Raw genomic sequence first — 27233 nt, forward strand, 5'->3', positions numbered from 1 at the left:
AGAGAGAGAGAGAGAGAGAGAGAGAGAGAGAGAGAGAGAGATTCAATGCAATCAAAACATAAAATTTAATTCATTGTAACAGCATAGGGAAATTGGGGTTTTTGAGAATTTATGATGCAGGTGCAATGCAAGTAAATGCAGGTGGATTCAAACGGCTTCTTGTTTATAACATGCATCTTCGTTAGCTAATGCCTTACGCTTTTCATTGTCAACCATTTTATTTTTTTGCAAATGTAATACCAGTAAATTTGGAACTGCTCATTTTGGTTATAAAATGCTAATGGCAAGAATAATTAGAAATAGCTACAGGCATGATAGGAGAGACCCAAAAAGATGGTGGTTAAAACTAAAGTGAAAACAAATTGGCATAGTAAGTTGGAGGAAAATTTTTTTGTATTAGCTGATACTACTGCTGCAAGTAGTGCTCTCTGAGTTTTCAATACTTACATTCATTTAAATAATGGAAGCCTCTTTAAACTTAGCACAATAAAAACAAAAATTCTAAATACAAAAATAAGTAACAAAATTTTGTGACAATGTCTCTAAATATTGTATACAAACACACATTCTAAGTACTAAGTTATCACCGAATTAAGATTATACAATAAACAATACATATGCACACAATAAAAAATTTAGCTTTGATGAATTATCAGTGGATATTTTGGATGAAGGTGGATATACCAATGGGGAACATTCATGTGTAAATAATTATACTGAAAAAAAAAAAAAAACATAAGTGTGTTTAGAATGAGGGTGATTAAAAAAAACATGCAACAAGAACTGAAAAATCATCAACTGAATATTTTTTTTCAATCACGAGGTTTTCAAATTTATCGAGAATGCATAGTAATGGGCTATGTGTCACAAGTTGTGACTAGTTTGGCAGGCATTAAGAAAAATAATTATTTGAAAAGGTTTGTGTGTTAGTTAGCTTATGGGATAGTTTGTTCAATGATTACCAACATGGTTAAAAAACCATATATTTTCACAATATAACTATTCGACCATACATAATGTTACAGAGCCAAAAGTTTTGTAGTATAAATACTTTTACTAACAATTCTTTAAACTGATTACTTATAAAATTTTTGGTATATCTTATGTGAGAAGTAATTTTGAAAAGTGGCACTAGTGAGGAATTTTTAACTTACTCTTTTAGTTATTAACTAGTAACTATATGAAAATTTCTCAAAGTTTGCAGCATTTATTATTACTATACCTACATACATATTGACGTCGTCACATCCTCGGTGCCTTCCGACCCTCGCTAGGCTGTTATAAATGAAGCTAAGCCTCCGACCCACCCCACTGTGTCACGTACGTGACTGAACTGTGCAAGTGCAATGCTCTTATGGAAGCAGTGATTACGCAGTAAATTTTTTCATTTCATTCTTCTCCACAACTGACATTTTAATTTTATCCTGTTTTAATTCACGTGTATTTAGTTCTGTAATGTTTGTGGTTCTTTGCCGCTGAAAACCCAGCACGTAATCACGTCAGAAGCCAAGGTGTTGCACACAACCCTCAAGCCGCGCTTCCTGCCTCACTGGGTGCCAGGGAGGCGGCAGTTGTGCCCAGGAGCTCACGGGAGCAAGACGCTGCACAGCACTGCACAGCTATTAGTATTTATTTCATTCACACCTTCAGTTAACTCTCCATTCTTGTTTAATATTAATCTTCTATTTTTTATGTTTTATGTTTCAATGTTAATTAACTCTTAGAGTAGCCTGTTTGTGTCGCAATTGAGTCAAAACAAAAGCGCGACATTGTGACGAGCCTCACGTGATTACTGCTCAGGTTAGGTAAGCACAGTATGCCACCTACCACGAAGGAAAACTTTGTAATTGTTGAATTAGTATTTCACTGTGCATCATTGCATTCCGAAGGCAGACGGTCTGGGAGTTTTTGACGAGATTCAGTCTCTTCTGTGTCTTCATCTCACGTGATCAAGTCACAACCCCTTCAGTCTCTCTTGTCCAACCGTGAGTTGATGGACGGCCCTTTCCATTAACGTATACTGGCATTCATCCCAAAACAGGACAGCACCTCATCCACTGACAGGCTTCACTCCCATCCTTTCAGTGCCGCATTTCCCCATTTCAAACTCGGAGGATAACCAGGAGGTGACATTATGTATGTCATATTGTTTATGTTGGTCACTATCTCAAATACAAGAATACGTACTAAGTGGGACTGTGACAAGTTGACGAAAATGTGTAAATATATTGTCACTTAACAAGCTAAACAACTTTATTACTTATAAACTTCATCCACCAGACTAATCTGACCATCCTGTTGGCGATCCTGACCACACAGAGCAAACAGAATCGAGCCCGTACAGACCAGCGTCAGTACAGCGAGGCTTCGCTGGCTGGCACACAACACATGATCACACAGAAAAACACAAGCTAGCGCACACAAAGCAATGGAAAAAAAATACAGGGCAGTCTTAATTTTCTATCTACAGTTACTTTTTCTTAACAAAACTGTTTGACCCCACAAGGAGTCACCAAATTACTAAATAAGACGTGTGCAAGCCCCTACTAATTTGCAGCCTTCTAGATTTGGTTATAACAGAAAATATTAGACAAAATTTAATAAGTAACAAAACTTTATAATCTACACATTATGGTACATATGTACCCGGATTTTCGCTAATTCATTTGGCATCAAACTAAAATTCAAACCTTATGTTTGCTCTTGCTTTTCCATTGGCTGGTATGAACTTTTTTTCTTCTCTTAATTGGCACTACCCGATTCGCTTACTTCTATTCTAGCTGGGCATTGTTAGTTCATGGTTGCAAATGGATGTGTCTAAATAACTGTGGTCCAATCATTAGTGCAAGAGTATTAAGGTTTGCATTCTAGCTTGAGATTGAGCGAATTTGTGAAATTTCTATCTAATTATACATATAGTAAATAAAATTATCAATACAAGTACTTGTTCATACATTAAGCATAGGGAAATTATAGGAAATACATAAACTCTTGAGGTCCAACTGTGATTTATGTAACTGTTCTCTGAAAGTACTTGGCACCAATCCTAAGGCAGAAAAAAAGTTGGTTATTAAGGAGGTACATTTATATCAAATAATAAACTCATAACTTCAATTTGCAAAACGAAAGTGTAACATTTTAATTACCTTACTGTTACGGAATATATCATCTCTGTATTAAAAATAGAATAATGTTTCATGCTTTTATTCCCCAAAATTTATTAACATAAAACACATTTACCTTTCAAATAAATTTAAATTAAATTATTTTGATGTAATCTTAGTAAAGTAACAAAAATTGCAATTCTATAACATTAAAAAAACAGCCAAAAACATAAATCAATACAAAATCAGTATTTCTTCATTCCTGTAATCATTTTTTTATGAACCAAACATTATCAGGCCTAATTATGAGGCACTGGAACTCAAGTATCATAAGAGTCATAAGTTACCTACAATGTATAGCTTCTACTCTTATAAATAATATTTCTGATTTGTCTTAAGAAAATAAAACATTTTTAGGATGAAAAGTGTATAAATCCTTATTAATATTATTAATGAGAAAAATTTGTTTGTTCGTTTGTTGTTCTTTCACGCAGCAACGGAGCAACAGATAGACATGATATCTTTCCACAGAGATAGTTTATGGGCCGGCTATTTTTTAACCCAGAAAAATGCATGGTTCCGGTGGGATGGATCTTCATGCTAAAAAGGCTGAACAGAATTTGCTATTGCATTGTTTAAGCTTTATTTGTATCCATGATAACAGACTTTTGCATTGTTGATACCTTCTGCGACTCCATGGCAATGACCATTGCAACAGTTGATTGCAGTTTGGGTTAGAAGGATTTGTTGATTAGTTAATACTTTTGTCGTTTGTTTGTTTGTTTATTCGAGCATCACGCAAAAACTACTGCACTGATTTTGATGAAACTTTTTTGTGTTAAAAGCTTATGCTTAGACTTAAAAACGGGTACGTATTTTTATCTCGCTATGATAACAGGAGCCGGAGATATAACAATAAAAGTAATAAAACCAGTTTTTTTCACAAATAAGTGCCACCAATCTCCTTATTCAAGTTCATTCATATTAAAGGAGGGTCCGGTTTGTGTAAAGGTCAGTGAACAACAAATTTAAAAACATTTAACTTCACTTGATGTAAAATTATTATATTTCTAGATAAATGTTATTACAATATCAAGTTATCATTCTGAATTTTGTGTTTAAGTATTTTACCAGTTTTAATAAATGAGTCATCTAAATTTACAATAGAAAATAACTTACTACTGCAATTACAAAACATATAGAAGAAAATATTAGTTTGAACGAAGGATCTTACTTTTTATTTGTCTTCTGTTGTGAATTCAAAGACAATGTGTTAAGATTCATCACTGTAGGAGAAATATTTGATGTCCTTCCTGATCGAATGTAACTGAAAAAAATAACCACACAATGTAAGAAAGCACTCATCACAGACACTGCTCAAATGCTAAAATAAAACATATACTACTCCATGCATAGTTACTCCTAAAAGAATCTGATATGATAAATAAATTAATTTAAGATTAAAAAAAGGAATTATATAAAATAACAAAACTGTTATGTAAAATTAAAACAAAAAAATAAGGACTAATCAACACAATAAGGCAACACTATAAACATTATCCTAAAAAAATATTAAAAATGTGATATAAAAACTTCTTGTTGTTTTTCATTTTAGTATAGTATATGAACGTTCCCATTTAATGTTGAAAGGCTTAGTGGTGGACAATAAATTTCCTATTTAAATTCAAATTTATTCTTAAACAGTGTTTCCTTACTTAGTAACACTAAACCAAAACTCATATTACTGACTTGGGAGCATTATGATAAAATTTATAAAATCAATATTAGCCTACTATTGTTGAAATGGTCAAAAATAAACAATCACTTACTGACATCATCTCAAGTCACTGAGACAAATTTTATAATGTATTTATTGTCTTATTAAAATTGCTTGAAACTGATCAGAATAACTTGTGTCACTTAATAAATGTTCATGCAATGTTAAATTCGTTGTTGCAGGAAAACTGAGGAAGTTATTCTTCAGTATTAAAAAAATTATTAATGAATTTTATATCCTACCTTCAAATACTTTTTAAAAGAAGTTAGAGGTACAAAATGTATATAGGATAACAATAGTACACATATTAAAAAAAGATAGAACTCATTAAAAAAAAAAAACTCAAATATTTCACAATATGGGGTTTTAATAAAAAAAAGTAGAGAAGCTGCTATTTTGTGTTTTGTAACTTTTTGTGGTCCCATCTCTTTCAACATCTGCACCATTGTTCTCATCACACATGATCAACTCAAGGTGGTGCACAAGCATGTGTGCTAAAGAGTAAAGTGCAGTTACTTGAGATCCGCCGGAGTGAGGGGAGACTGCGTATCGGAGAAGCTGGGGCTGCTCTTGGCAGTCACCGGGGTCACTGGTGTGCCGACGTTTGTCGCTCTGTAACGGAAGAACAGACCTGAAAAACTGCTTCCTCAGCTCCTTACCAGCTACCAATCACACAGCTGCAGTTACAATGAATTCCGAGTGCATGTGTTTTTTTCCGCAGGGGTTTTTATCAATTGTTTGAATTGATAAGTTCATGTTTATATTGTGTGTTTCCCACTGCGCTATTTTTCCACGCCGAACTCCTAAAATTTAAAAAATAATCCCTGGCGCCAGGAGTTCAGTCTTGACTCGAGTGTCTGCCCAGGCTACTCTCTCTCCTCAAGACCATGTTTACTTGTCGGATTCGAGTAGGTAGTAACTACTAGTGTGCATTTCCTTGTGTTGGTTTTTGAGTTGTATCATACCAAGCGGTGATCCCTGCATGAACTCTCTACCAGTCCCACAGATAACCACGCGTGGGGAAGCTCTGTGTGCACTGCCCGTGCAAACTATACCATGGAACACTCAGCAAACTAAAACATTATTATTAGCCCAAGAGGGTTGGCTGATTTACACCACAATGGTTTAAAACAGGGTTTAAACCATAGTTTAGACCAAAAGGTTTTTTATATAAAAAACAGTTTTTTAATTAATGTATTTTTAAATAGAATATCCCAATTTTTTTTAAATGAAAGGTGTAATTATATTCTAATAACAACAAAAGTTTGGTCATTAATGTTTCTTCTGATTTACAGAAACAAAAAATTATATTCTTATCAAGATATTATCATTTATATCACCTGAAAAAGTTGTAAATCATACTCAACTAAATACTCCTCTAAAATTAAAAATATTAAATAGTTAATTCCTATTCTGTGGGAAATCCTTGACAGTTCTGTAAATCCCCATTCTGTGGGGAACACTCATTCTATGAAGAATCCTCCTCCTGTGGGGAAATACCCTTTCTGAGGTTAAGTCTCAAATAATATGTGCAGATTTGTTGAACTTCAGTTCTTTGATGTTACAACTTTTCTGGTCCAACACGAGTGGCAGAAAGCGGGATGTTGTATGGCTTAGGTAGGTACATTTGAACAGAACCAAAAAAATGTCATAAAAAAACATTGCTTGATCCTAAAAAAACCTGCCCCCCCCCCCCCCCCCCCCCCCCTTTTCAACCCTGTAGTCTGACCAAATAAAGTTAGAGACCATCCTGCATCTTTGCTGTCCTGTCACGTGGCCTGACTCCTGTACCCTCTCCCTACTGCTCTGCTGACAGTGAACCTGCGCGCAGTCTCCTAACAATGCATACTGGTGACTCTAACCTGGAGAGCAAGGCATATGCCAACAACTGATAACAAGGCAAATTATAAATTCAAAAAAAAAAAAAAAATCCAAGTTTGTTACACGTAAATTTGCTTTGACTTAAATATTTCAATAATGCAATGAGGAACAAATGCTGTAAATACAGTAGGAATAATTTAAAAACTGTATCTAACTGTTTATATTTGTAATGAGTGAGAAGTAGTACTGACTTAAATTTTCTAGGTGGGTAAATAATAAATATCTACAGTTGTACCCACATGATGACCGATATTCTAGCTGTAGCATGTGTGCTACAGCCTCTACCTTTGATAATGTTTAGGTTGGCAGAATTGGTTAACTTATTTTATTAACCTTTTCGGATGCCCTGGTAATAAGAGTTATTTTGGATTTAAGTATGTTATATTTTGTTTTAAATAAGGAAATTGTAATTCTTGTTTGGTTTTATTACTTTTAATTTTAAGATTTTAAGTTATTAAATTGGTCTGGAAAGTTCAAGGACAATGCCGAATATTTTGGTAATCGCTGCGCTAGGCGGCGCGCGTGGTGAACAGCTGAGTGTGTGACGTCAGGGGAGACTGCGAGCGGCAGTCGCCTCGTGGACCCGGGCGGGCGCGGACGTGAGTTAAACGCGGGTTGGCCATGGTGCTGGTTCATCGTCGAAGTGACTTGCCGGTCGAACATCTGAATACGAGTGTTCCTTTTTGAATATGAACGGGGTTCATATATATATATATAATTTAGAACGCATTGATACGATGAAAAGCGAGGGGTAGGTGAGGCGTGTGTGAATGACGCGAGGATTTTCCAAGGATGAATTATGTGCGCCAAGACTCCAAGACGGTATGGCGAAGGATTCGTTATAGCCGTACAATCACCCGCAGCTAAGGTAACGTGTTGTGGCAAGGGTTTGCCATTAAAAAACACTCATGAGCAAACGAGTGTATTTGGTGACCGGACATCACGACCTCAAAAAAGCAAGTAAGTGCCAGCAGTGCCACTGCCCCGTTGACCCCTTGACTCCTGGTGCGAAACTATAATTTGTGGATTTTTGGGATTTAAATTAACGGACCAATAACTTTGAAACTGGGATTTTACGTTCAGCCTGTTCATCCAATCCCTGCCAGACGTGGAAAAAAAAAGGCGTCGACCGTTAGAAAATGACTTAACTGAGAAGGGCTTGTTAACCCATAATTTGTAATTAGCTAAATTTTTGATATATTGATTTGGATGCTAATGTGTGTCAATTTTTTGCTAGATTTCATTCTGTTAATTGGTATTTACAGTAGTGCTACGCCCGGTGCGTATCTATATTTGTTATTGTATTAATATGTTCTTATATATTTTTAATGCCTTTTTGGTAATTACCTTTAATTTTTCGGAGCTCCGAAGTATATGATCAAATTATACTTTTTTGGGGGAATTGTTAAAGTATTTTTATTTAGTTTTATTATATAGCAATTTTTTTTATAAATAGTTATAGGGTATGTATTTTATGATGGATGCGCCGATTTGTGATGAAACAATTTTATGGTATATTTATATATATAGTTATTAAATGTTGCCATATACATTTTGCGTCTTTTTAACTTGCTGCCTCCTCTCACTGTTCGCAATCTTATTAGTATTTTTTAAGCCTGCCATTTGTTTGGGTTTTAATATTTTTTTGGGTTTACCTGCGCTCGCGGTACGGGGCAATATAGGAGTTTTACTGTGTCGCGGGTTGCGGAAGTTGTTTAGTTTGGCCGGGGTTAGGGCCAAACTTTACATAGCATTTTTTAAATGTATTGTTACCTGTTCAATAGTGGGCTATTGCTTTTTTAAATGTGTTTTGGAAAACAAAAATCCAACAGCATTTCTGCAAATCAACATTATTTTATTTTAATGTTGTTGGAATTTTTTTTTACCGGAGGCACACTATTTTTTTTGAGAATTAATTTTACAATTAAACTTAAGTATCACATTCCATAACATTAGGCCAATAGGGCAACAAACACATCCCTTAAGATTTGCTTCAGTATTATATCTTACAACCCATGGATCACATTTACTTTGAAGTGGAGACCAAACGTTCTCTAACAACTGTCTCTTTTGACATCAAGATCCAAGAAAGATATTCCATTCATGATATTGTAATTGAGTGGTGATCACTCACTTAGTTGTGAAAACACAATACTGATATTGTAGAACAATTCTGTCTGGAGACCCTCAAGAAGCTCTTTAAAACAGCAAGAGGTGCTCGTGTATGCTCAGCAAGTGGAACTCTCACCTCAAACATTTTTTAATTTTTACGGACAAAAACCATACAATCAAGTGAAATTCCCGACTTAAGTCATATTGTCAATCAATTTTACTATTTTTTTTTATTTTATCCTCCTTTTTACTGATTGTGGAAATACTGTATATGAATCGAACTTAAACATATTAATCAATCAATTTTTATTTTCCAAAAGAAAATAGTATTTACATAATAATATAATACAGAAAGTGGCTTAAAATAGCTAATGCAATTTCTTTACTTGTTTTATCACACTGAATAATCTGTTGCAGGAAATTTTCTCTCACCTGTAAGAATTCATTGCAGTGGGTGGTGATGCATATGACTGGCTGGCACGTATCTCAGAGTTAGGCTTGTTCTGTCTCAACGACAACCTATTAGATGTGATCAGCTTGGAGAAGTATGGAGACCACTGTAAAAATTATTCATGTATAACAAGACAACACAAACAAAGCTTATTTGAATTTGGAAATTATGAGAAATACAATTTATTTCTAATCAACCTGGATGCAATAACACAATAGTATTAACTTCAGATGATCTAAAGACTAGGTAGGTATTTTCATAACGATAAAACTATTACAATTTTGAATACATACATATCACTGTACCAACTAAAGTAATGGTTATTTTTAAAGGCCACACATTTCATGAAAGTTTATGGATGCTACAAGTAATCTGTTTGAGGTAGATAGTATGACAATTTAAAAGTGAACCAATTTAAAGACTAACCAATTCTGTTTGGTTACTCTTGTTTTATAACACCATTTTTTAATGGATCAGAAATATTGGCGTGAGAGATAAATGAAACAATAGGGAAAGTGTGTGTAATATATGCCCCCGTTAAAAAAAAAGTTAGTGTGTAATGGCAATGTAACTAGTACAAGTGTAGGAAAACCCACAAAATGATTCACAGTAAAGAAAGTATTATTAAAAAAAATAATATGATTATCTACCATTAGGAAGCTAGATGCAAATGTATTTTTGTACATGCATATTTAACATTTCACACTGAAAAACAAGTTTAGTGACCATGAAAACATTTTGTGGTTATAATGAAATAATTTTGTAGTTTTGGACAGGTGCTAAAGCACCAGTCACAACATTGACTCATCAAGATCTTCCAAATGCATCCAAGGGGTGCGATAACAACGTATTTCCTTGCTTTTCCTACTCTCCACTTTGTGTATATTCTCTTTGGTTCACCCCTTGCCCTCTAGTGAGTGGCGTGTGGTTCAGAGCATGGACGGGACGAGAACCCACAGTGCATTTAATGACGTGAGAGCTATGTTCCCTTCTCATTTCTTTCATTTGATCCATCAGGGTTTGGTAACTAGAGTGAGGCTGATCATGGCTTTGCAAATATTTGTTCTCTTTTTATGTTCAGGGTGATGTAGAGATGGCAATGTATTGTCATTAATTAATGTAATTTACTATTTGTTAAATTTCTGTTTGGATCTCTACATTTAAAATTATTGCTTGGCTTTAATTGTAATTTATTCTTGTTTGTGGTTATTTTCGAGTCAGTACATGCACCATTTCATTGATGATTCATTCCATCATCTCTTGCTTGCGTGAAAAACCATTCTTTGGTTTAAACTATTTCTTTTCTCCATTTTTGGGACTGTGATTGTGTGAAAAGGGATTTCAGCGACCCAGCCCGAGTGTCTAACGCCTGGGGTTACTACTGTAGCAAGTCAATGAGCGCTGTTTTTATGTGTGTGCCATGGTGATATTTGTAACCCTAACAGGAAATAATGTTTTTTTGTGGATAAATTTGTGCTCTGTCAACAAATATACCTAGCATTGATATCTTTTCTCAATCAAGGTAGAAACCCCAAAATTGTAGGTTCACCTTCATTGACATCGGAACATTACAAATGTCATCATAAGAAGCTTCCACGCATCAAGTTTGTTATCATCATCAATTACTGACAGTAGCACAGACAAAAGTAACATGACAAAGCTGGCTTGTGGCTCAATTGAATTGAACCACTAGAATAATAACATAGTTTTTGGGAACTAATTAAATTTATTTCTGTTCACTAAAATTTTCAGATATATTAATCATAATTATTGTCAGTTATGAGATTCCAGTAACTTCAACACTTGTGGGGCTGAATACATGTAATATGTATGCTCTATTTCCTCTATTTAACACCATTCATCCTGTAAGAATTTATGGTTGCTGTGTGGTGTTCATTATTGCAGTATGTTATCACTAATATGTTCACTCTAAAACATACACACAGCACCATCAATATGATGACAGATGTTTTTTGAACAGTTTATGCTCTGTTTAATTCTGCTGGTCTGTTCAAAGCAACTCATGTCTATAGTACAATGGGGCCCCAGTTTGCAAGACTTCTAGTTCATACTATACATTTCACCAAAACATATTTCAATCATATTAAGCGTATATCAGAACATGTGATTTTGTGTGTACTAAAGTTATAACTCAGAGGCTTATTAAAGAATAACACAATAAATTAAGTGCAAACATTAAAAAAAAAAAGTGAATTCATGAACATCTTATTGAACAAAAAAAAGATTCATTTAATTTTTCTTTCATATATTTTTAAGTTGTGAGCTTTACTTACAACATGGGAAATAAATGTATGTGCATAACCAACACACATAACTGTAAATGCAAGAGCAACACAGCACGATACACACGTAACAGGACTGTACACACACCATAGTACCTACTGTTACGCTCTGCTGAGTGTTACCTGAGTCTGAGACATGGGGCGTCTGGGAAACAGGGAGCCGGGAGGGCCCATGGAGGGGGAGCTCTGCGAGGCTGCGGTTGGAGACGGGGACTGAGACGGAGACAGGAAGAATGTGGGCGACTGAGAAGTTGGGGAGGTCTGGGAAGCTGTCAAGCTCGACAGTTTCTGCTTCAAATAAATGTTTTCTTTTTCTCTGGAAAATAATTAACATTTTAGTATAAAAATTATACAAACAATCTAATTTAAATCTTAAGGAGCATTATGATTTTAACTCAAAATAAAGTTGCAAATTTATTTAAACATTTTACATAAAATAAATGATAATTTTTCATAAATATACCATTACTTCGAAACTGCTTCAAAACTGCTACATCATTATATAAATGTGTACAACATTATCACTCAGATTCATCAAACATTGCTTTAATTTAGCCTATTCTCTCAAGATGTGTCAGGTAATGCTTGAAACCATCTCATTTGCCCAAATGTGTCAGATGATGCTTACCACCAGTTTTTTCACTTACGATGTGTAAGAAAATATTTTTCTACACCCTTATTGGTCCTGATGTGTCATAAAATACTGTACTGTCAGACTGTACTGATAAAGCTATGCACTACAATAATTAAAAAAAATAATCTAGTTATTTAATTTAATTAAAAATTTAAAAAACATTTTTGAGTGGCATCTGGCTTTGTGGTACTGTGACAGTAAACAAATCTCCACCGTAACCATACTGTGAACCTCCGAGGATCCACCGTTGCATGAAACGGTTGGAGAAGCAGGGTGAATCTTACTGTATTATGCGGAACAATATCATTGCTTGACAGATTTCTACAAACCATGTGTTCATGTTCACTAAGTTCCCTTCTTGATTGGCCAGTATTGGTGAGGGAAGCACTTTTTGCTTGTGACCAGGGAAATGAAAAAGAAGTTGCAATTCAACTGAACGTTAAGTTATTCACTCAAGAAAAGCTGAAAAAATTTTTTTTTTTACAGGTCAGGGTTAAGAGCTACACTTTTTTAACAAATATTTTCAGGATAATTTTCCAAAATACAACTGTCTCTAGTTATCACTAACTTAGCAGTCATTTAATTTAACTGGTGATATCAGTCTAGTTGACCCTTGGCATACTTAAAACAGCCACTCCACTTTCTCCCATCCAGCACATGCTGCCACCACCCATCCTGAGGCCCTACTGCATGCAGATCTACTTGCAGCTATCCCTCCATCTTCCAGTTGGTATTCCTAAGGTGGGAGGATCGATATGGCTGCCCTCCCAGACACTTTGAACAGCCCTATGCTCTGTCACTCTTCATACATGTCCTATTCACTGCAGTTGATTTCCACAGATCTTGTGTGTCACACTTGGCACTATGTACACTGATTGGATCTCTGTTTTGGAACGTAATAATATTTATTAATTTGGGCAAGAGAAAAAATTAAAGAGAGCATCCTGATTTTAAGATAGTTAGGGCAGTGCTTATCCATCTTCATGTAAGACCATGTCTCACTGCTAGAGTGAAATACAGGTCAAAAAATAGTCTTGTTATAAATTATTTTTACACATAAAGTTATAAATCTGGAATTTATTTATTTAAACAAATTTAATTTTCCACAATATACATCAGATATAGCTATTAAACAAAAAAAAAGTGTTTTATAGACACTTAAAACAGTTCAAGTCAAAAGTTATTGGAGCAAAAAATAGTATCTCATTATTTATTATTAAAATTAACCTAGCAAAGCATGTACGAGACGTGTCCACAAAGTACAGCTGGCAAACCATATATTGCGCAAAGCCACTGCACGTACGTTATAGAGAAATAATGTAGAATGGGGCATGCACTAATGGTACTTCCAGCATTCTCACAGTAGCATCATCGCAGCTGTTGGAAAAGGAGGCTCTTATTAAAGCTCCCCACCACTGTGAAGTGCGGTTAGTGAATGCTGAGTATTACTGCGAAACTCTGCAGGAATTGCGACGGGCCATTCAGAATAAGCGGGGTGGGATGCGTTGTGTCTGTATTGTCTTTCTGCATGATAATGCTATGCCTCACTTGGCTTCACAGTCATCAAGTCTCCTGCAGAAGTTCAGCTGGGAGGTGTTTAATCATCTAACCTACAACCGGACCTCGCTTTCAATGATTTCCATCTTTTCCTACACCTCAAGAAATTCCTGTCCAATCAGCATCAACTTTTGAGAATGACAGAGAGGCAATTGTTGTCACACACAGTGGTTCCAATCCCTGGCGGCAAACTTCTACGACACAGGTATTCAAAAGTTGGTCCCACAGTATGACCAATGTCTCGATTCCAGTGGTGAATATGTTGAAAAATAGCTGAACACTTGCTGAATCTTTTGAAATTAATATTTTAATGAAATTGTGTGTTTTTTAAAAATACAAATGACCTCAGGGAAACCTACTCATAGTATTTAACAGCTTTTCAACACAACCAATTCATAGTAAACATATCTCTTGTGATTAATCATTTTAAACCAATTTTCCTTTCTCTTGAAACAGTTCATTTTTAAATTATTCTGGGAATTTTTTACTCTTTTACTTTTTTGATTAGCAAATTTCTTGACATGGAAAATCATGATAACTTATAGAAATAGCATCATATCTAATAATGTCTGCATATGGTTCTATTAATTCATTAATTTTAAAACATGTTATGTTTTATGTAAGCAAAATCATGTATCAAAATAAATATTAAGGGACCCACATAAAAATTAGGTTAAAAAGAAACTGATGCTGCCAAAGTACACAAATATCACACTAACTAAACTTAAGAAAAAAATTCTCAAATAAATATTAATAGTATGATTAAGGAAAACCTATGTTCAACTAACACTAGCATGCACCAACACACAATAAATATCCAAAAGCAGTAAGGACTACTTACAAGGTTTTTGCTTTTTTCTGCACTGAATTTAGAGTATCTGCTAGGCGAGCAGTTTCTTTCTTCAATATTTTGTATTTTGCCACCTGATAAATAAAAACAAATTTTTCCCCTTAAACACAAAAAAAAATAGTGGGATTGATAAAATACTTGTTTTTTAAAACAGAAATACAAATATGACTAACTACATTTACAAAACTGTCCTTACTTTAGATAGTTAATTGTGGAAAAAAAAAAAGAGCATAAACAAACACCATTGATGTGTACTTAAAAAATTCAAGGATAAAACGAAACACAATGCAGGGCCTAAAGCAGCGGTTACAAAAAAGGTGTTTGCGGAACCCTGGGGTTCCGTGGCAGGGTCACAGGGGTTCCATGAGTCAGGACGAATGTCATATAAAGTAGGCATAATTATTGCCAAATAACTTTATTTGGGGAGTTCCTCCAAAATAAAGTCAATCATTTGGTTCTCTGGCTGAAATAAATTGGGAACCACTGATCTAGAGTACGTATATTGATAGTAATTGTGAAAAAGGGCAAAAAATCCTGATAGGAAATTTAAACAGAACTTTGCAAATGATTCACACACCATCTTGAAGTATTGACTAGTAATTATATGATGAGACAGAATCGCTAAAACTTTACTGCAAATATTAGCTCCAATTACCTAAAGGATAATTTATTTTTATTTTCTTACAAAATTTTATTTATTAGTTTTAACATCTTTGACAAAATCACAGCTCCAATATGGCATAAGGGAATAGAAACAGGGGATGCCAACCAAGAAATGTACTCAATAGGAGAATGAGAAATGTACTTGCTCTGTAGGAGCATGAGAAAATTATGGAAAAACCCAGTGCCACTAAAGTGCAAACTGGTATAAAAAAAGTCATATATTATCTTTGAGAATTGCACAAGTGAGTCAGGAAGATCAGAGCTATAGTAATGAAGTGTCTAAATGTGTATGTTCACAGTAACAAGGCACAATGCCAAAATTATAATGACATACAAGGAAAAGCACGCAAGTGATACCTAAAACAATTGAAAAAAAAGTATGATAATGTCAAAGAATTGGGTGATGAAAAAATACACACACACACATATATAATAAATACGTAGCAAAACTTACAACACCAAATAAATAACCCATTAGTCGTTCACGATGACCATTTTGGAATGAAACCACATCCAAGGCTTTCTTCAAAATTTCTCGACTATCTGTGAAAAACTGTTGGATGTCGTGTCCAACCTGAAAATATAAACTCAAATATTGATACATATATAAATAATATATAAATAAAATAAAATAAATAATATAAATAAGTGAAGAACAAAATTTTGGTGCAAATGTTTCAAAATAGTAGAGGAAAGTGCACAAAAGTGGACCCCCATTTTGTTTTTTAATAAAAACACATAGAAAACTTTTAAAAAATATGTTTTTAAAGCATGAAGTATTTACTTTGTTAAGTTGTAAAGCATTTACATTTGTTATTTTGGAAAATATAATTAAAAATTGCTTTAAAAAAATTATTTACCAAATCCTTACACTTTGACGATCTTAAAAAGTTGCCTAAATCGGACCCCTTGTAAAAACCATCAAAATAACACAGTGTAAAATAACAAATAAGGTATTAAATCAAAGAAAACATAATATCTATAGTTTCAAAATATACGTAATATAAACAGTTACTGATTAAGTTTCAAATAAACCTACAGAATGTAAAGATACAGAAGTTATAAACAGAATTACATCATTTAGCGACAAAAGTCGCAAATATAAACGTCCGGTTCAGCCCCTGCACAATCCACATGGGCCCACAGTAAGCACATAACACACATGACCCAAAGTTCCCCTTTAGAATCCTCCGTAAATTTCCTGTCACAAAACATACACGAAGTATCATCATCTTTGGATGGGGAGACTCCCGGCAGAATGTCCAATTCGGATCTTCCAGAGGACATGCTGTTTTCATCTTCGGTGCTTGATTCTTTCACATTTCTCTCAAAATTCCAACGCCTTGTCACGAGCACTTTTCCTTTTCTTGATGGCTCTGTTCCTGCACCATGTCCCCGGCCACGATTCCTTTTGCGTCCTTGACCATGATTTCGTTCTTGCAGTTCTGCTTCCTTGGCTTCTTTAGCTTTTTTATCTTCCGCTAATTGGGTTTTGTAAGGAGCAGATGTAATGACCATATAACTGCAGGCCTTTCGTCCTCTGTTCGAGGTCCTCTTTTTAATTTTTGGGATGGGAGTGATGTGAAATGGGCTTGTCTTAGAAGATGTGGAACTCTGAGGATCCTCAGTTGTAGCTGATGGCCGCGGAATACCATGACCTGCCAAAGACGTTGATGGTTGACTTGGTACAAACTCTACAATAACTCGTGGTTCCTCTGTGTTACGTTCTTCTCTGCTCTCTCGATAGCTCTGATTTTCTGCAGTTTGTTTCTTCAACACAGATTCATAGAAACTTGAATCTCGTTTTTTGTTTGCCTCTTCAATGTATTCAGCATCAGAGAAAAGCTTCTTGTTCAAGGGGTATATGCCCGTTACTTTAAATCCATTGATTGCTATTTGAGCAGTTTGGCATCTAATATAGGCTTTTCCAAACAATTCCATTACATCAAAAGGACTGACGGCACGCTCATTGTGCCTTAACCACTGCCTGATTTCCTCACTGTAATAAGCTTTGAGAGGACCCATGAAACTTCTATCCAGCGGTTGTAGTTTGTGCGAGGAGTGAGGTGGCAGCGACAGAATGATAACATTATTGGTTTTTGCCAAGTCGATCAGATCAATATTCTGTGTGTGGCTAAAGTGGCCATCCAAGAGCAACAGCACAGGTTTTTCATTCGTAGGATGGGCAAACTCGATGAAGTGTCGAAACCACTGAGTGAAGGAGTTGGTTTGGATCCACCCTGAAGGGTGCGCTGCACAGATTGTTCCTGGTGGAGCACCCTTTTTCAACTGTTCACTCATATTTTTCCTCGGAAAAATTACTAAAGGTGGTACAAATGAGCCACTAGCATTCATACAAGCAACAATTGTTATAAGTGCCCCACGTTCTCCTGATTTCAAGGCAGCAACCTGTTTTCTACCCTTAAGGCCAATTACTTTTGCTACTTTACTTTGTACCACTGTAATTCCACTCTCATCAACATTGTAAATTCTGTCAGGAGAAAATTTACCTTTCTCATAAATATCTTCCAGAACATTATAGAATTTATCTGCATTTTCTTTGCTGAACCCAAGAACCCGGCTTTAGGATGTTCCAGTAGGCTTCCTTTCTGACAGTTTGGTTTTGTGGCGTTTAAGAAAATGTTTTACCCACTTTTTCCCAGCAATTCCGTCTTTGAAAGGATGTTCAATGTAATTTCTCTCTGCCAATTGTACAGCAATTCTTCGCAAGTCATTACGAGTAAGTCCAAAAAAAGAAGCTTCCATAGCAAGATAATTATGAACAAGCTCATGTTCAAGATCTTCACCCAAAACTGTAGGTCTGCCTCTTTTTGTCATTGCTGCTTCCTCAGGAGTACCGTAATTCCTGTTGGACAACCTCATTAGTGTAGTTATCGGAACATTAAACTGTTTACTGGCCTTCTTCCAAACCATCTTTTTCTTCCGAACTGCATCAATAGCTTTAGTCATTTTAGATGGACTCCACTTTCTTTGATCAATTTTCCCCATTATCCTTTTGGAATCTGCAACAGAATTCCAAAAGTATAAGAGTATATACAAATAGAAGCCGACATAAGACATGAATATGTAAGGGGTCCGGTTAAGGGAACAAGGGGTCCGGTTTAGGCAACTGAAGGGGGTCCGGTTTGCGCGACTGTAGCTAACATATTGCTAACCCAATAAATTTTTAATCAATCATCTAAATGAAACGGTTTGGTAACAAACATTTACAGTACACCTTACCATTAAAAAATATATAAAGGTCCAAAGGCTTACCTGCCAATATCTTGGAGAAATGATTAATTATGAAGCACACTGCAAAAACTTTTTACACTGCCACAACACTCAATGGCGGGTGGACACGCTACAAGTGAAGTGAGCGAGGTGTGCACTCCGCTACCGCGTGGCAGAAGCCTGGACTACTGTTTGCACTCGGTACCGCTAGGGTTCAGGAGAATGCAGAGCCAGGAGACCGGGGGTCCGCTTTAGGGGGGGTAGTCCGGTTTTGGGCACTTTCCTCTACTAATCAGCTAATTAAATTTTTTGCAAAAACCAATCATGTAAATTAACTACCAATTAAAAAAAAAAACACAGTAGCATGTTTCACTCCCTGATTGGAAAAGAAATATATTAATTTATTATTATATTTGACATGATTTAATTATTTGATAGATATTATTTTTGCCATGTATCAATGTGTTAAGTGGGGATAGTTTACAAACTACATAATTCTAAATATGTACTCCAATGCTTGAGGTTGGTTTGAAACCATCACAAAGATGATTGGAACCAAGCTATTAAACACTAAAATGTAAGGAAACAAACATTATTTTGGATAGCATGAAATGTGAAACTGGCTTACTTTACAAATGGCATTAGCTACAATATTACATGTGGAATTCCTTATGAAGTAACACACACACACACACACACACACACAGATATATATATATATATATATATATATATATATATATATATATATATATATATATATATATTCTCGTTAGGATCATTGAAATTTTGTTGAAACCAGTCCCATGGACTTTAAAAAACCAAATTAAAGGCCTTTCACCCAAATTAACACTACTTTGAAAACAAACACAAACAAGATCTGTTAATTTTTTCATGTAACTAATTTGTGATAGACTGTAATGTTTTTAAATTTCTTAGAAAGAAATAACTAAGAAAGGTTCAAGAACTTACTTCTGAATCCAGAATGCGTCTGGAACACTCTCTTCCACATACCTGACATGTATCATTGCCAGGTCTGTTACCTGAAATGAAAAATAAATTTCAGGGTTGCTGCACATTTTTTAATATGAAATTCCCTGACTTTTCCAGGTTTTTCAAGTTAGTAAACAGCAGTTTGTTCCAGCATACTTGCAGCATGACTATCTGATAATTTGTATAAGAGATATCCTTTCAAAAAGTTAAGTAATCTCTTAGCATTAGATAGTTAAAGCATGCTTTTTAATGAGTGGTTTAACTATATGCATTTATATTTCAAGTAGATTAAATTAATTAATTAACTGCAAAAAAATGAACCAAAACATGAATTTTAAATATTCATATATGTATGGCCACAACTGAATAAACACACAATTACAAAATAGAGTAAATTAAAAAAGTACTTACACATTTAAAAGAAGTAATGTTAAAGTTACTATTTTAAAGTTTTTAAAATAACAAAGATATAAAATGTTTGTACATAGAATGGACAGTATTTCTGACATTTCAAAATGCTGACAAAAAGTCTACACACACGACCCCATACAACAATTCACAACATTTTAAGGCTATCGCTTGGTAATTGACAAGATTTCATCTAATATAATTGGGCTTCCTTCTGAGCCTAAAATGTTTTGTTTCTTTACTTGCCATGCTTGAACCATTCTGAACATAGCAAGGCTATAGTCACAGTGTGCCGTGGAAGTTACAAGAATTTTTGGGTCAATTGCTCTCATCAATTAATCAAAATTGACAAAGAATCTGTCTCAATATACATCACAGCAATAACAGTACCTATCGATTAGTCGAAATCACGGGACACGCGATAATATCTATTGTGGTTTGTTAAATGCAGTCATGTCTGTCATGTTGGTGATGTGACAGGAGTTAAAAATTACAGGAGAAAACAAACATGTTTCCTTAAACAAATTGAAAAACGTCTATTTTAACAGTGTGGGAGAAGTATGTACAGTAATTCCGAATATATTTTTAATTTCCCTGAATTTTCCAGGGTACACAGAATTCCCTGACATTTCCAGGTTTTTCAGGTTTTCCCTGACTATAGCAACCCTAAATTTGAACAGTTACCAGCTATGCCTAACGAGAAATTATTTAATATTGTAACAAAATTGTTTTGAGTTATAATTATATTTTAATATCAAACAATAAATCACACGCTGATACACAAGAGCAGATGGTAAATTTCTTTGGGGGAAAAAAGACCTAACTCTTAAACAAAAAGAATTAAATCACTGTGAGAGGATTTACGACATTACTACTATTATTTCTGAAGTAACCTCATTGTTTCCTGTCCGTATGGGGAGTTCTAGAGGTATGACTATCTACTACTCATAAAGATTTACATAAAAGACTTAATCTAAATAATTTAAAACTTACTTCTATAAATATAAACATTTATTATAACAGAGATAATGCTTTATAAAACATGAGTCTTATACGTTTCAGTTTCAGGTGTCAACATCCATTATGTTATCGATAATGGGACCAGTTGTGATTACAGGAGTATCAGAAATTTAGTAGATATTGTTAAACTATTCGCTTAGAGAGACTTAAAACTAAATACTTAATTATAAAGTTACTATCGAATGAGTATTAGATAAAAATCTTAACTTACATGAACTGGAACTCCTTGTATGCTCTGGGACCTCTCAGCCTCTGTTATCATTGTAGATTAGATTTGCCATTTCACATCTCAACACTTATGACTGTGGACTTAAACGAAATAGATACCTGGGTGGCTGGTGCCCACCCAGACAGTCTAAAACTTTACATCATGAAACGCGAACTCATTTCCTCCCCAAGAAGTGAGCCTAACAGTTACATCCCTGACTTGTTAGCACTAACAGACTTGTCATTAGAACGGACAGGAGTCTGCCCAGTGAGCCTTGAGCTCACTCTATCTCCTCCTTAAAAACCCTTGGCCACTCTTCCTACTTTCCAGAAGGTGTCGGCCCAACTGACCCCAAATTTCAAAATCAGGGTACAAACTAGCTGAGTGGACCCAATGCCGCTCGGGCCGCGATGGACATTGCCCTACAAGTTATAATACATTCAAATGGATGCAATATTTATCATATAATAGGAGTTACAGTGATTTTTCTAGTTGTCAAAATCATTCCCCATTTGTAGCCTTTGATGGAATTTTGTGAATTAACGAACTCAACTGAGTTTTCCATTACTTTATTTTATGTATCAGTTTGGAAGTGATTTGTGTAAAATTACGGCAGTTATTGTGTCCATAAATTTGTGGTATGTGCACGTGCACACACACACACACACACACATAAACTTTTGAGTTGACTATGGTTTTGGGGGTCTATGGATCTTGAAACAAAAAACTATACATATAACTTTTCCGGAAGTCGCAACCTTGGTAACGGCTACAATAGGTAGTCTTTCTTTGAAATCTACCTCAAATGTACATGTGCATCTCTTCTTGGCTGGTTATTAATTAATGTTATTAATACTTACCCTATTTGAATTTCAAGTTCAGTAAGGCCAGCAAGGAAGCCAAGTTATCGCTGAATGATTATGAAGCCTGCTGGACACAAAGCTACAATGTTTTCATGTAAAACATGAAAATAAATGCATATGAGATGATATTGCATGCATTATTGAGAACGGAAGAAGTAAAAAACACAAATTTATGAGTATATATATATGCTACAAAAACTGCAGTAATGCAGCTGGGTCACACAGACTACATCTTTGACAATACACCCTGTTTGCTACAAGGATAATATAAAAATGTTAAGGGTGTATTTTAAGCGGATACTGCAGAAAGCTCATGGGTGTTCTTGGGGTACTCTTTTCTGCACTAATCCATTCCGTCCCTGCTCCATTCTCTTCCCCCTTAATTGTCTCTAATGAACTTGAAGTTCACAAAACATTAAGCAACAATCAAAATTTCTACAAAATTCAATAGAACTGAAAATTTCAAGTACATATTTCATAATAAAATATTTTAATTATATGATTTACATCCCGACATATTTCAAAATGTAGGACATTATCTTATACATTTCAAGCTACTTAATTTATTTTTAGGTTATGGATAGACAAGATTTTATGGATTTTTTTTTACTAACCCTGTTTAATCATAAAGAAAGCACTTAATTCAACAAAGAAGAACCTTAAATGTTTCATGATACTTATTTCACCAAAACAGTGTCATTTTGATTGATAGTCGATGCACTTTTACAATAATATATTTTTTATTAGCATGTCTAACTACTCGGAACAATAAAAATAAATCTGCAAGTATTTGTGTGTTTGAAAACTGTACCAACGATGTAATGTAAAAATGAGTTAACTAAGAACAGTTGCAAATTAAAAAAAAGTACAAAACATTCAATCTCTTTAGTGCATGCATTTTGGTTCAAAGGTCAAGCAAAATAAATAGTTTCATTAATTTAATATATTAAAAGATGATGTTATTGTGTTTTAAGTTCTGATCAAAAATACTGATTGATTTCATAATTTTAGTTGCTTTTTGGTGCTTTATGGTGTATTGACATGCTTTTATGTGTTATTTCAGTTTTATCGCAATTCACCATTAAATCTTGTCCCTAGTTATGGTTTCTGCAAACATAAATTCAAAAGCATGATAACAGTTGTTTTCATACTAAAAAAAGGCCTTCAACAGGTAAATGACCTTTACATGTAAATGCATCAAAAGAACCGAATTATAACCTAATAAGTGTACTAGGTACAATAAAATCTAATTCCTTTGATTAAATGATTGAATTATAACGAAATATATCGAGGGAAAGAACTGAAATGTGCGGAAATGTTACCTACCTGTACATGTTAATGTGAAGTATGACAAAGATAAGGGTGGAATTTAGTTTCCTAGGAAGGAAATAGGTTTCTGACTACTAGGCCTACTCAGTGACATCATGTCAGAGAATATGATCATTTTTTTGTTTCTGTCTGTAAAGGATTGAAAAAGCTACTACTAAGTTATTTGGGTGCTTCAATATTTAACTTGCTCACCCAGAAAATGTTGGCAAGATAACAGACATCAATGAGAAATTAAACCTTTGCATCTTTTGCCATAGGGCTAAGTGTAAGTAATTTTTCAAGGTTTACTTAAACATATAAATACATTTTTTCCTCTATCAAAAAATGTGCTTATAAACTACTTGAAGCATTACAAATTAAGGTTTTTGTCTAGTACACATCTTAGTTACTCACCTGACTCAACCTGGTTAGTCTAAATTCACAGGTAGCATTGTAGTGATTAGATGATAAAACCTCCTTGTTGTCAAGTAAATATATTAAAATAAATAAAATAATATGGCTACTATAAAAAGTGTATGCCCAACATTTACCACTTAATTGTTTCCCTGAACTTTTAAGTTTATTATAAGTCAATCAATTTAAACAACTTTTCATAGGCACAGTTCTGAAAAGAATTTCAAATTACAAATTAAAAGAGTACCTATGCTTTAAAAACCACTCAAAAATATAGTATAAAATTCATTAGGAAAAATTAGACAAAGTTTACCATCATTCTTTTTTGTTAGCTTCAATGAATTTGTACTCCATGCTAGACCCACAATTGTTTTCAAATATCAAACAAGCATAAAATGCTCAGTGTGAAAAATGTATGGTAGTAGCCCATAGCCTTATCAGCTCTGAAAATAAACTTGCTCACCAGTTTTAGTGCAGTTATCACAGAAGATATGTCCACAGCTCGTGATGCTAAATGTCAGATTCTTCACATCTACAACACGTGTCCAACAAGTGTTGCAATGAATCCAATCCATTCTCAAGGCTTCTTCACTATAGCAGTATGAAACAGAAGTACGTATGATGCACAGCCAACTAAGTTTGACTATACAGAATAAAATTTTATTAAATAACCATTTTGTAACACAATTTATTAAAAAACACAGTAACCAAGGTATTTTTTCAAAATATTATATACACAAACATACAATTCTGAAGTCCTAAATGGTATTTATGAGTACTATTTATTATACCTGATAATTCTGTAAAGAGACTTTGTGATACCTACTCCAACTAGTTGTTTAAACAGAGATGTTTTTTCCCCCAAGTATTTTGTTTTAAAATAAGAGTGTGCAATTAAGAAGTGCCACATTCAATACTGTATATGACATTAAGTCATTCTCATTTATGTCAAAAGCACACAAAATAAATATTTGCTAATTGTAGCAACTGGTAAAAAATAATAATTTATACACCTAAAATTAATTAAAGAGATCACTGTGTTATGAATTAATTAGCCTAAATCTTTTGAATAGTGGCACTTTTAATTATTTTTATGTTTCTAAATACTGTTAATTTTATTGTAACTTGCTTTTCTGTTGTCGAAAGTGATACCTACATTTGATAGTCAAAGTAATTTGAAAATTCATTTTTGGTTTTGATGGTTGTAACAGGTCATGGTAGACATTGGTGTTTTTTAAAATGATTTTAAAGAGCAGTTGTTAAGTGAATTTGCTTATATTGCATATTTATTTTAATACTTCATTAAGTTAATGGTGAAATGCATTTTTTCCCAACAGATTTTAATGTCTGCACAATCAATAAAAAGTGTTGATAATTAATTAGAAAAAGTGAGTTTTTAAGCATTGTGTAATATTTTTATAATAAGTATTTATAGTTTTCCTTAAAGTGTATATTTTGTAGTGATCTTTTTTTGAGGAAACTAGGTGTTTTCATTTCAAGGTGATCATAGCTTAAGTGAAAGATTGGTTAAATTAGGTCATTTACATTAATTACAAGTAAATTAAATTAAAAGTAATGAAATTCTCACAATAATTAATTCCTTACATTTTTTCTGGGAGAGTAAGCTAGATTGGTTAGGTTAGTTGTATATACAATATGGAAAGTCATAAAATAATAAAACCGTAAAAAAGTCATATTTTTAAGGTGATTTGTAACTATAATTAAGTTTTTTTTTATTTAGACTCAATTTTGGAAGTTGGTAGTTGTGATGGTCCTTGATGTCTAGGAAAATGTGTAATTTGGCAAAGAGAAACAAATTAATATTTTTTACTTCAATTTTGTTTGAATTTTTTAAACACTTTTAACCTCACAAATTCTTTTGACTACACTGCAGGATAAAAGTTTCACATCGCATATCCAAGTCTCTCTCTTGATCCTAATGGCATGATCCTGATTACATTGATCCTATGGTACATTGATGAGTGAAGTTTTAACTAAGTACATTGAAAGATCCTGAATTTAACAAATATTGTGATGTAATAATGAATTATGTTTGTATTATCAGATCAAATAAAAATCTGAAAATTAATTATTATTTTTTACTTCCTAACATTGTTTGTATTGTAATATTTCTGACATGTCCAGGATCTTTCAACATACTAAATTAAAACAGCAAGCATCATGTACCACAGGATCAATCATACAAGATCATGCCATCTGGATAAAGGGATAAACTTGGATACAATATAAGTATGGAAAAATTACCCATTGCAGAGCTCGGAGCTTACTACAAAGTATTTCTGAATCCTATAGAAATTAAATGCCTCTTTGCAAGACAATCAAGCAACATAAGTAGTAGACCTACTTAAAAACTAATTATTAGACATTTTTTCAACAAAAAATCTACTCTCATAAGAAATTACATGTATACCTACCATTTGTATCTTCAGTCACAAAACAGAGTACATTAAATTTTCAAAATTACAAATTATGAATATTCTCTATGGAATTTGCTAATGCTTCAATGTTTCCAGGGTATAATATTAAATATGACAGTGTGGTTGTGTACATTTTAAAGAAACAATACCTATGAAACAACTATATTGTAAACTGTGGAAAAGGGTTAACACACAAAATAATAATGTGGTTTTTATTAAATAATGTTGTGAATGCGACAAATGTTTCTGTGTTTTTCGGACTTTGTTCTATTAATAATAAGCGAGTAGACGAAGAGGGGGAGCGGGACTCCTTGCCACCGGGCGGAAGCCAAATCGCAAATATAACAATCAATCAAACAATTATCTCAGTATTTCCGATTATTTACTTTATCTTCTATTTTCAATAAGCTATTATAAAATATCACACGAGATAATTGTTTGAGTACGTACTTGTACGCATATATACATTTTAAAATGTAAATCATAAACTTAGTAATAAAGTTTAAAATAATTTGAAACATGTATGGCTATCACAGTAGGTAGTTCATTACATTTGACATTTACTGTGAGCGGTACACTATCAAACGACATAAATTAACATAAAACAATATACGTACAATTATTAATGTCAGGCTATCACAATATATTCCTAAAACACTGACAAGCACTTTGCAAATAGCGTCCCACACTACAATTGTTTGCATGAAGAATTTCCTCTTTGGAAACTTTGAAATTAGGTTCAACAAAATTTCTACCAACTCACGAAAAATAATTGACAACAATGTAGATACGATTTGCTCCAGGTACGTTACAATTATATTTATGATTTTAAGTGCAAAAAAAATTACACAGACTTCCTTAACATAAAAATTGATGGCTTTTAACTAACCTTCGCTTTTAAGCGATGAAGTTAATGTCATATTCTATTCTATGTGTATATGTTTTGAACAGATAGTACAAAATTCAAAGCGACTCTTCCATCCAGCTTGATAACTCCGGCAACCAGCGCTAGTAG

General features: G+C 33.9%; 1 protein-coding gene across 6 annotated transcripts; it reads right to left on the reverse strand.

Moving 5' to 3' along the window:
• LOC134532894 (zip homologous protein 2) lies at positions 1-27222 on the reverse strand. 6 transcript variants are annotated; one of them, XM_063369915.1, is made up of 10 exons: positions 27108-27222; positions 24244-24371; positions 19539-19609; positions 15787-15906; positions 14661-14743; positions 11752-11944; positions 9307-9431; positions 5398-5493; positions 4339-4431; positions 1-3046 (listed from the first exon to the last, which is right to left on the reverse strand). In XM_063369915.1, the coding sequence occupies exons 2-10, from the start codon at positions 24353-24355 to the stop codon at positions 3010-3012; spliced, it is 930 nt and encodes a 309-aa protein (XP_063225985.1). In that variant the 5' UTR covers positions 24356-24371; positions 27108-27222; the 3' UTR covers positions 1-3009. The 6 variants fall into 6 exon arrangements, 2 of the variants coding, with proteins under 2 accessions (XP_063225985.1, XP_063225986.1); XR_010075200.1 differs by lacking the exon at positions 11752-11944 and having other exon boundaries at positions 27108-27189; XR_010075201.1 differs by lacking the exons at positions 11752-11944; positions 27108-27222 and adding an exon at positions 26836-27096 and having other exon boundaries at positions 24244-24312.
• Between the last annotated feature and the right edge of the window lie 11 nt (positions 27223-27233).

This window comes from Bacillus rossius, chromosome 6 (assembly GCF_032445375.1).
Source record: "Bacillus rossius redtenbacheri isolate Brsri chromosome 6, Brsri_v3, whole genome shotgun sequence".
NCBI classification, from domain to species: domain Eukaryota; kingdom Metazoa; phylum Arthropoda; class Insecta; order Phasmatodea; family Bacillidae; genus Bacillus; species Bacillus rossius.

Bases quoted from the DNA above. Each gene is read 5' to 3' on its own strand.
- LOC134532894 (XM_063369915.1), bottom strand. From the start codon at position 24,355: ATGGATTGGATTCATTGCAACACTTGTTGGACACGTGTTGTAGATGTG. The intron at 15,907-19,538 runs GTAAGTTCTTGA...TTATATTTTCAG, and splicing joins GACGCATTCTGGATTCAGAA to GTTGGACACGACATCCAACA. The intron at 9,432-11,751 runs GTAACACTCAGC...TAATTTTTACAG, and splicing joins GCCCCATGTCTCAGACTCAG to TGGTCTCCATACTTCTCCAA.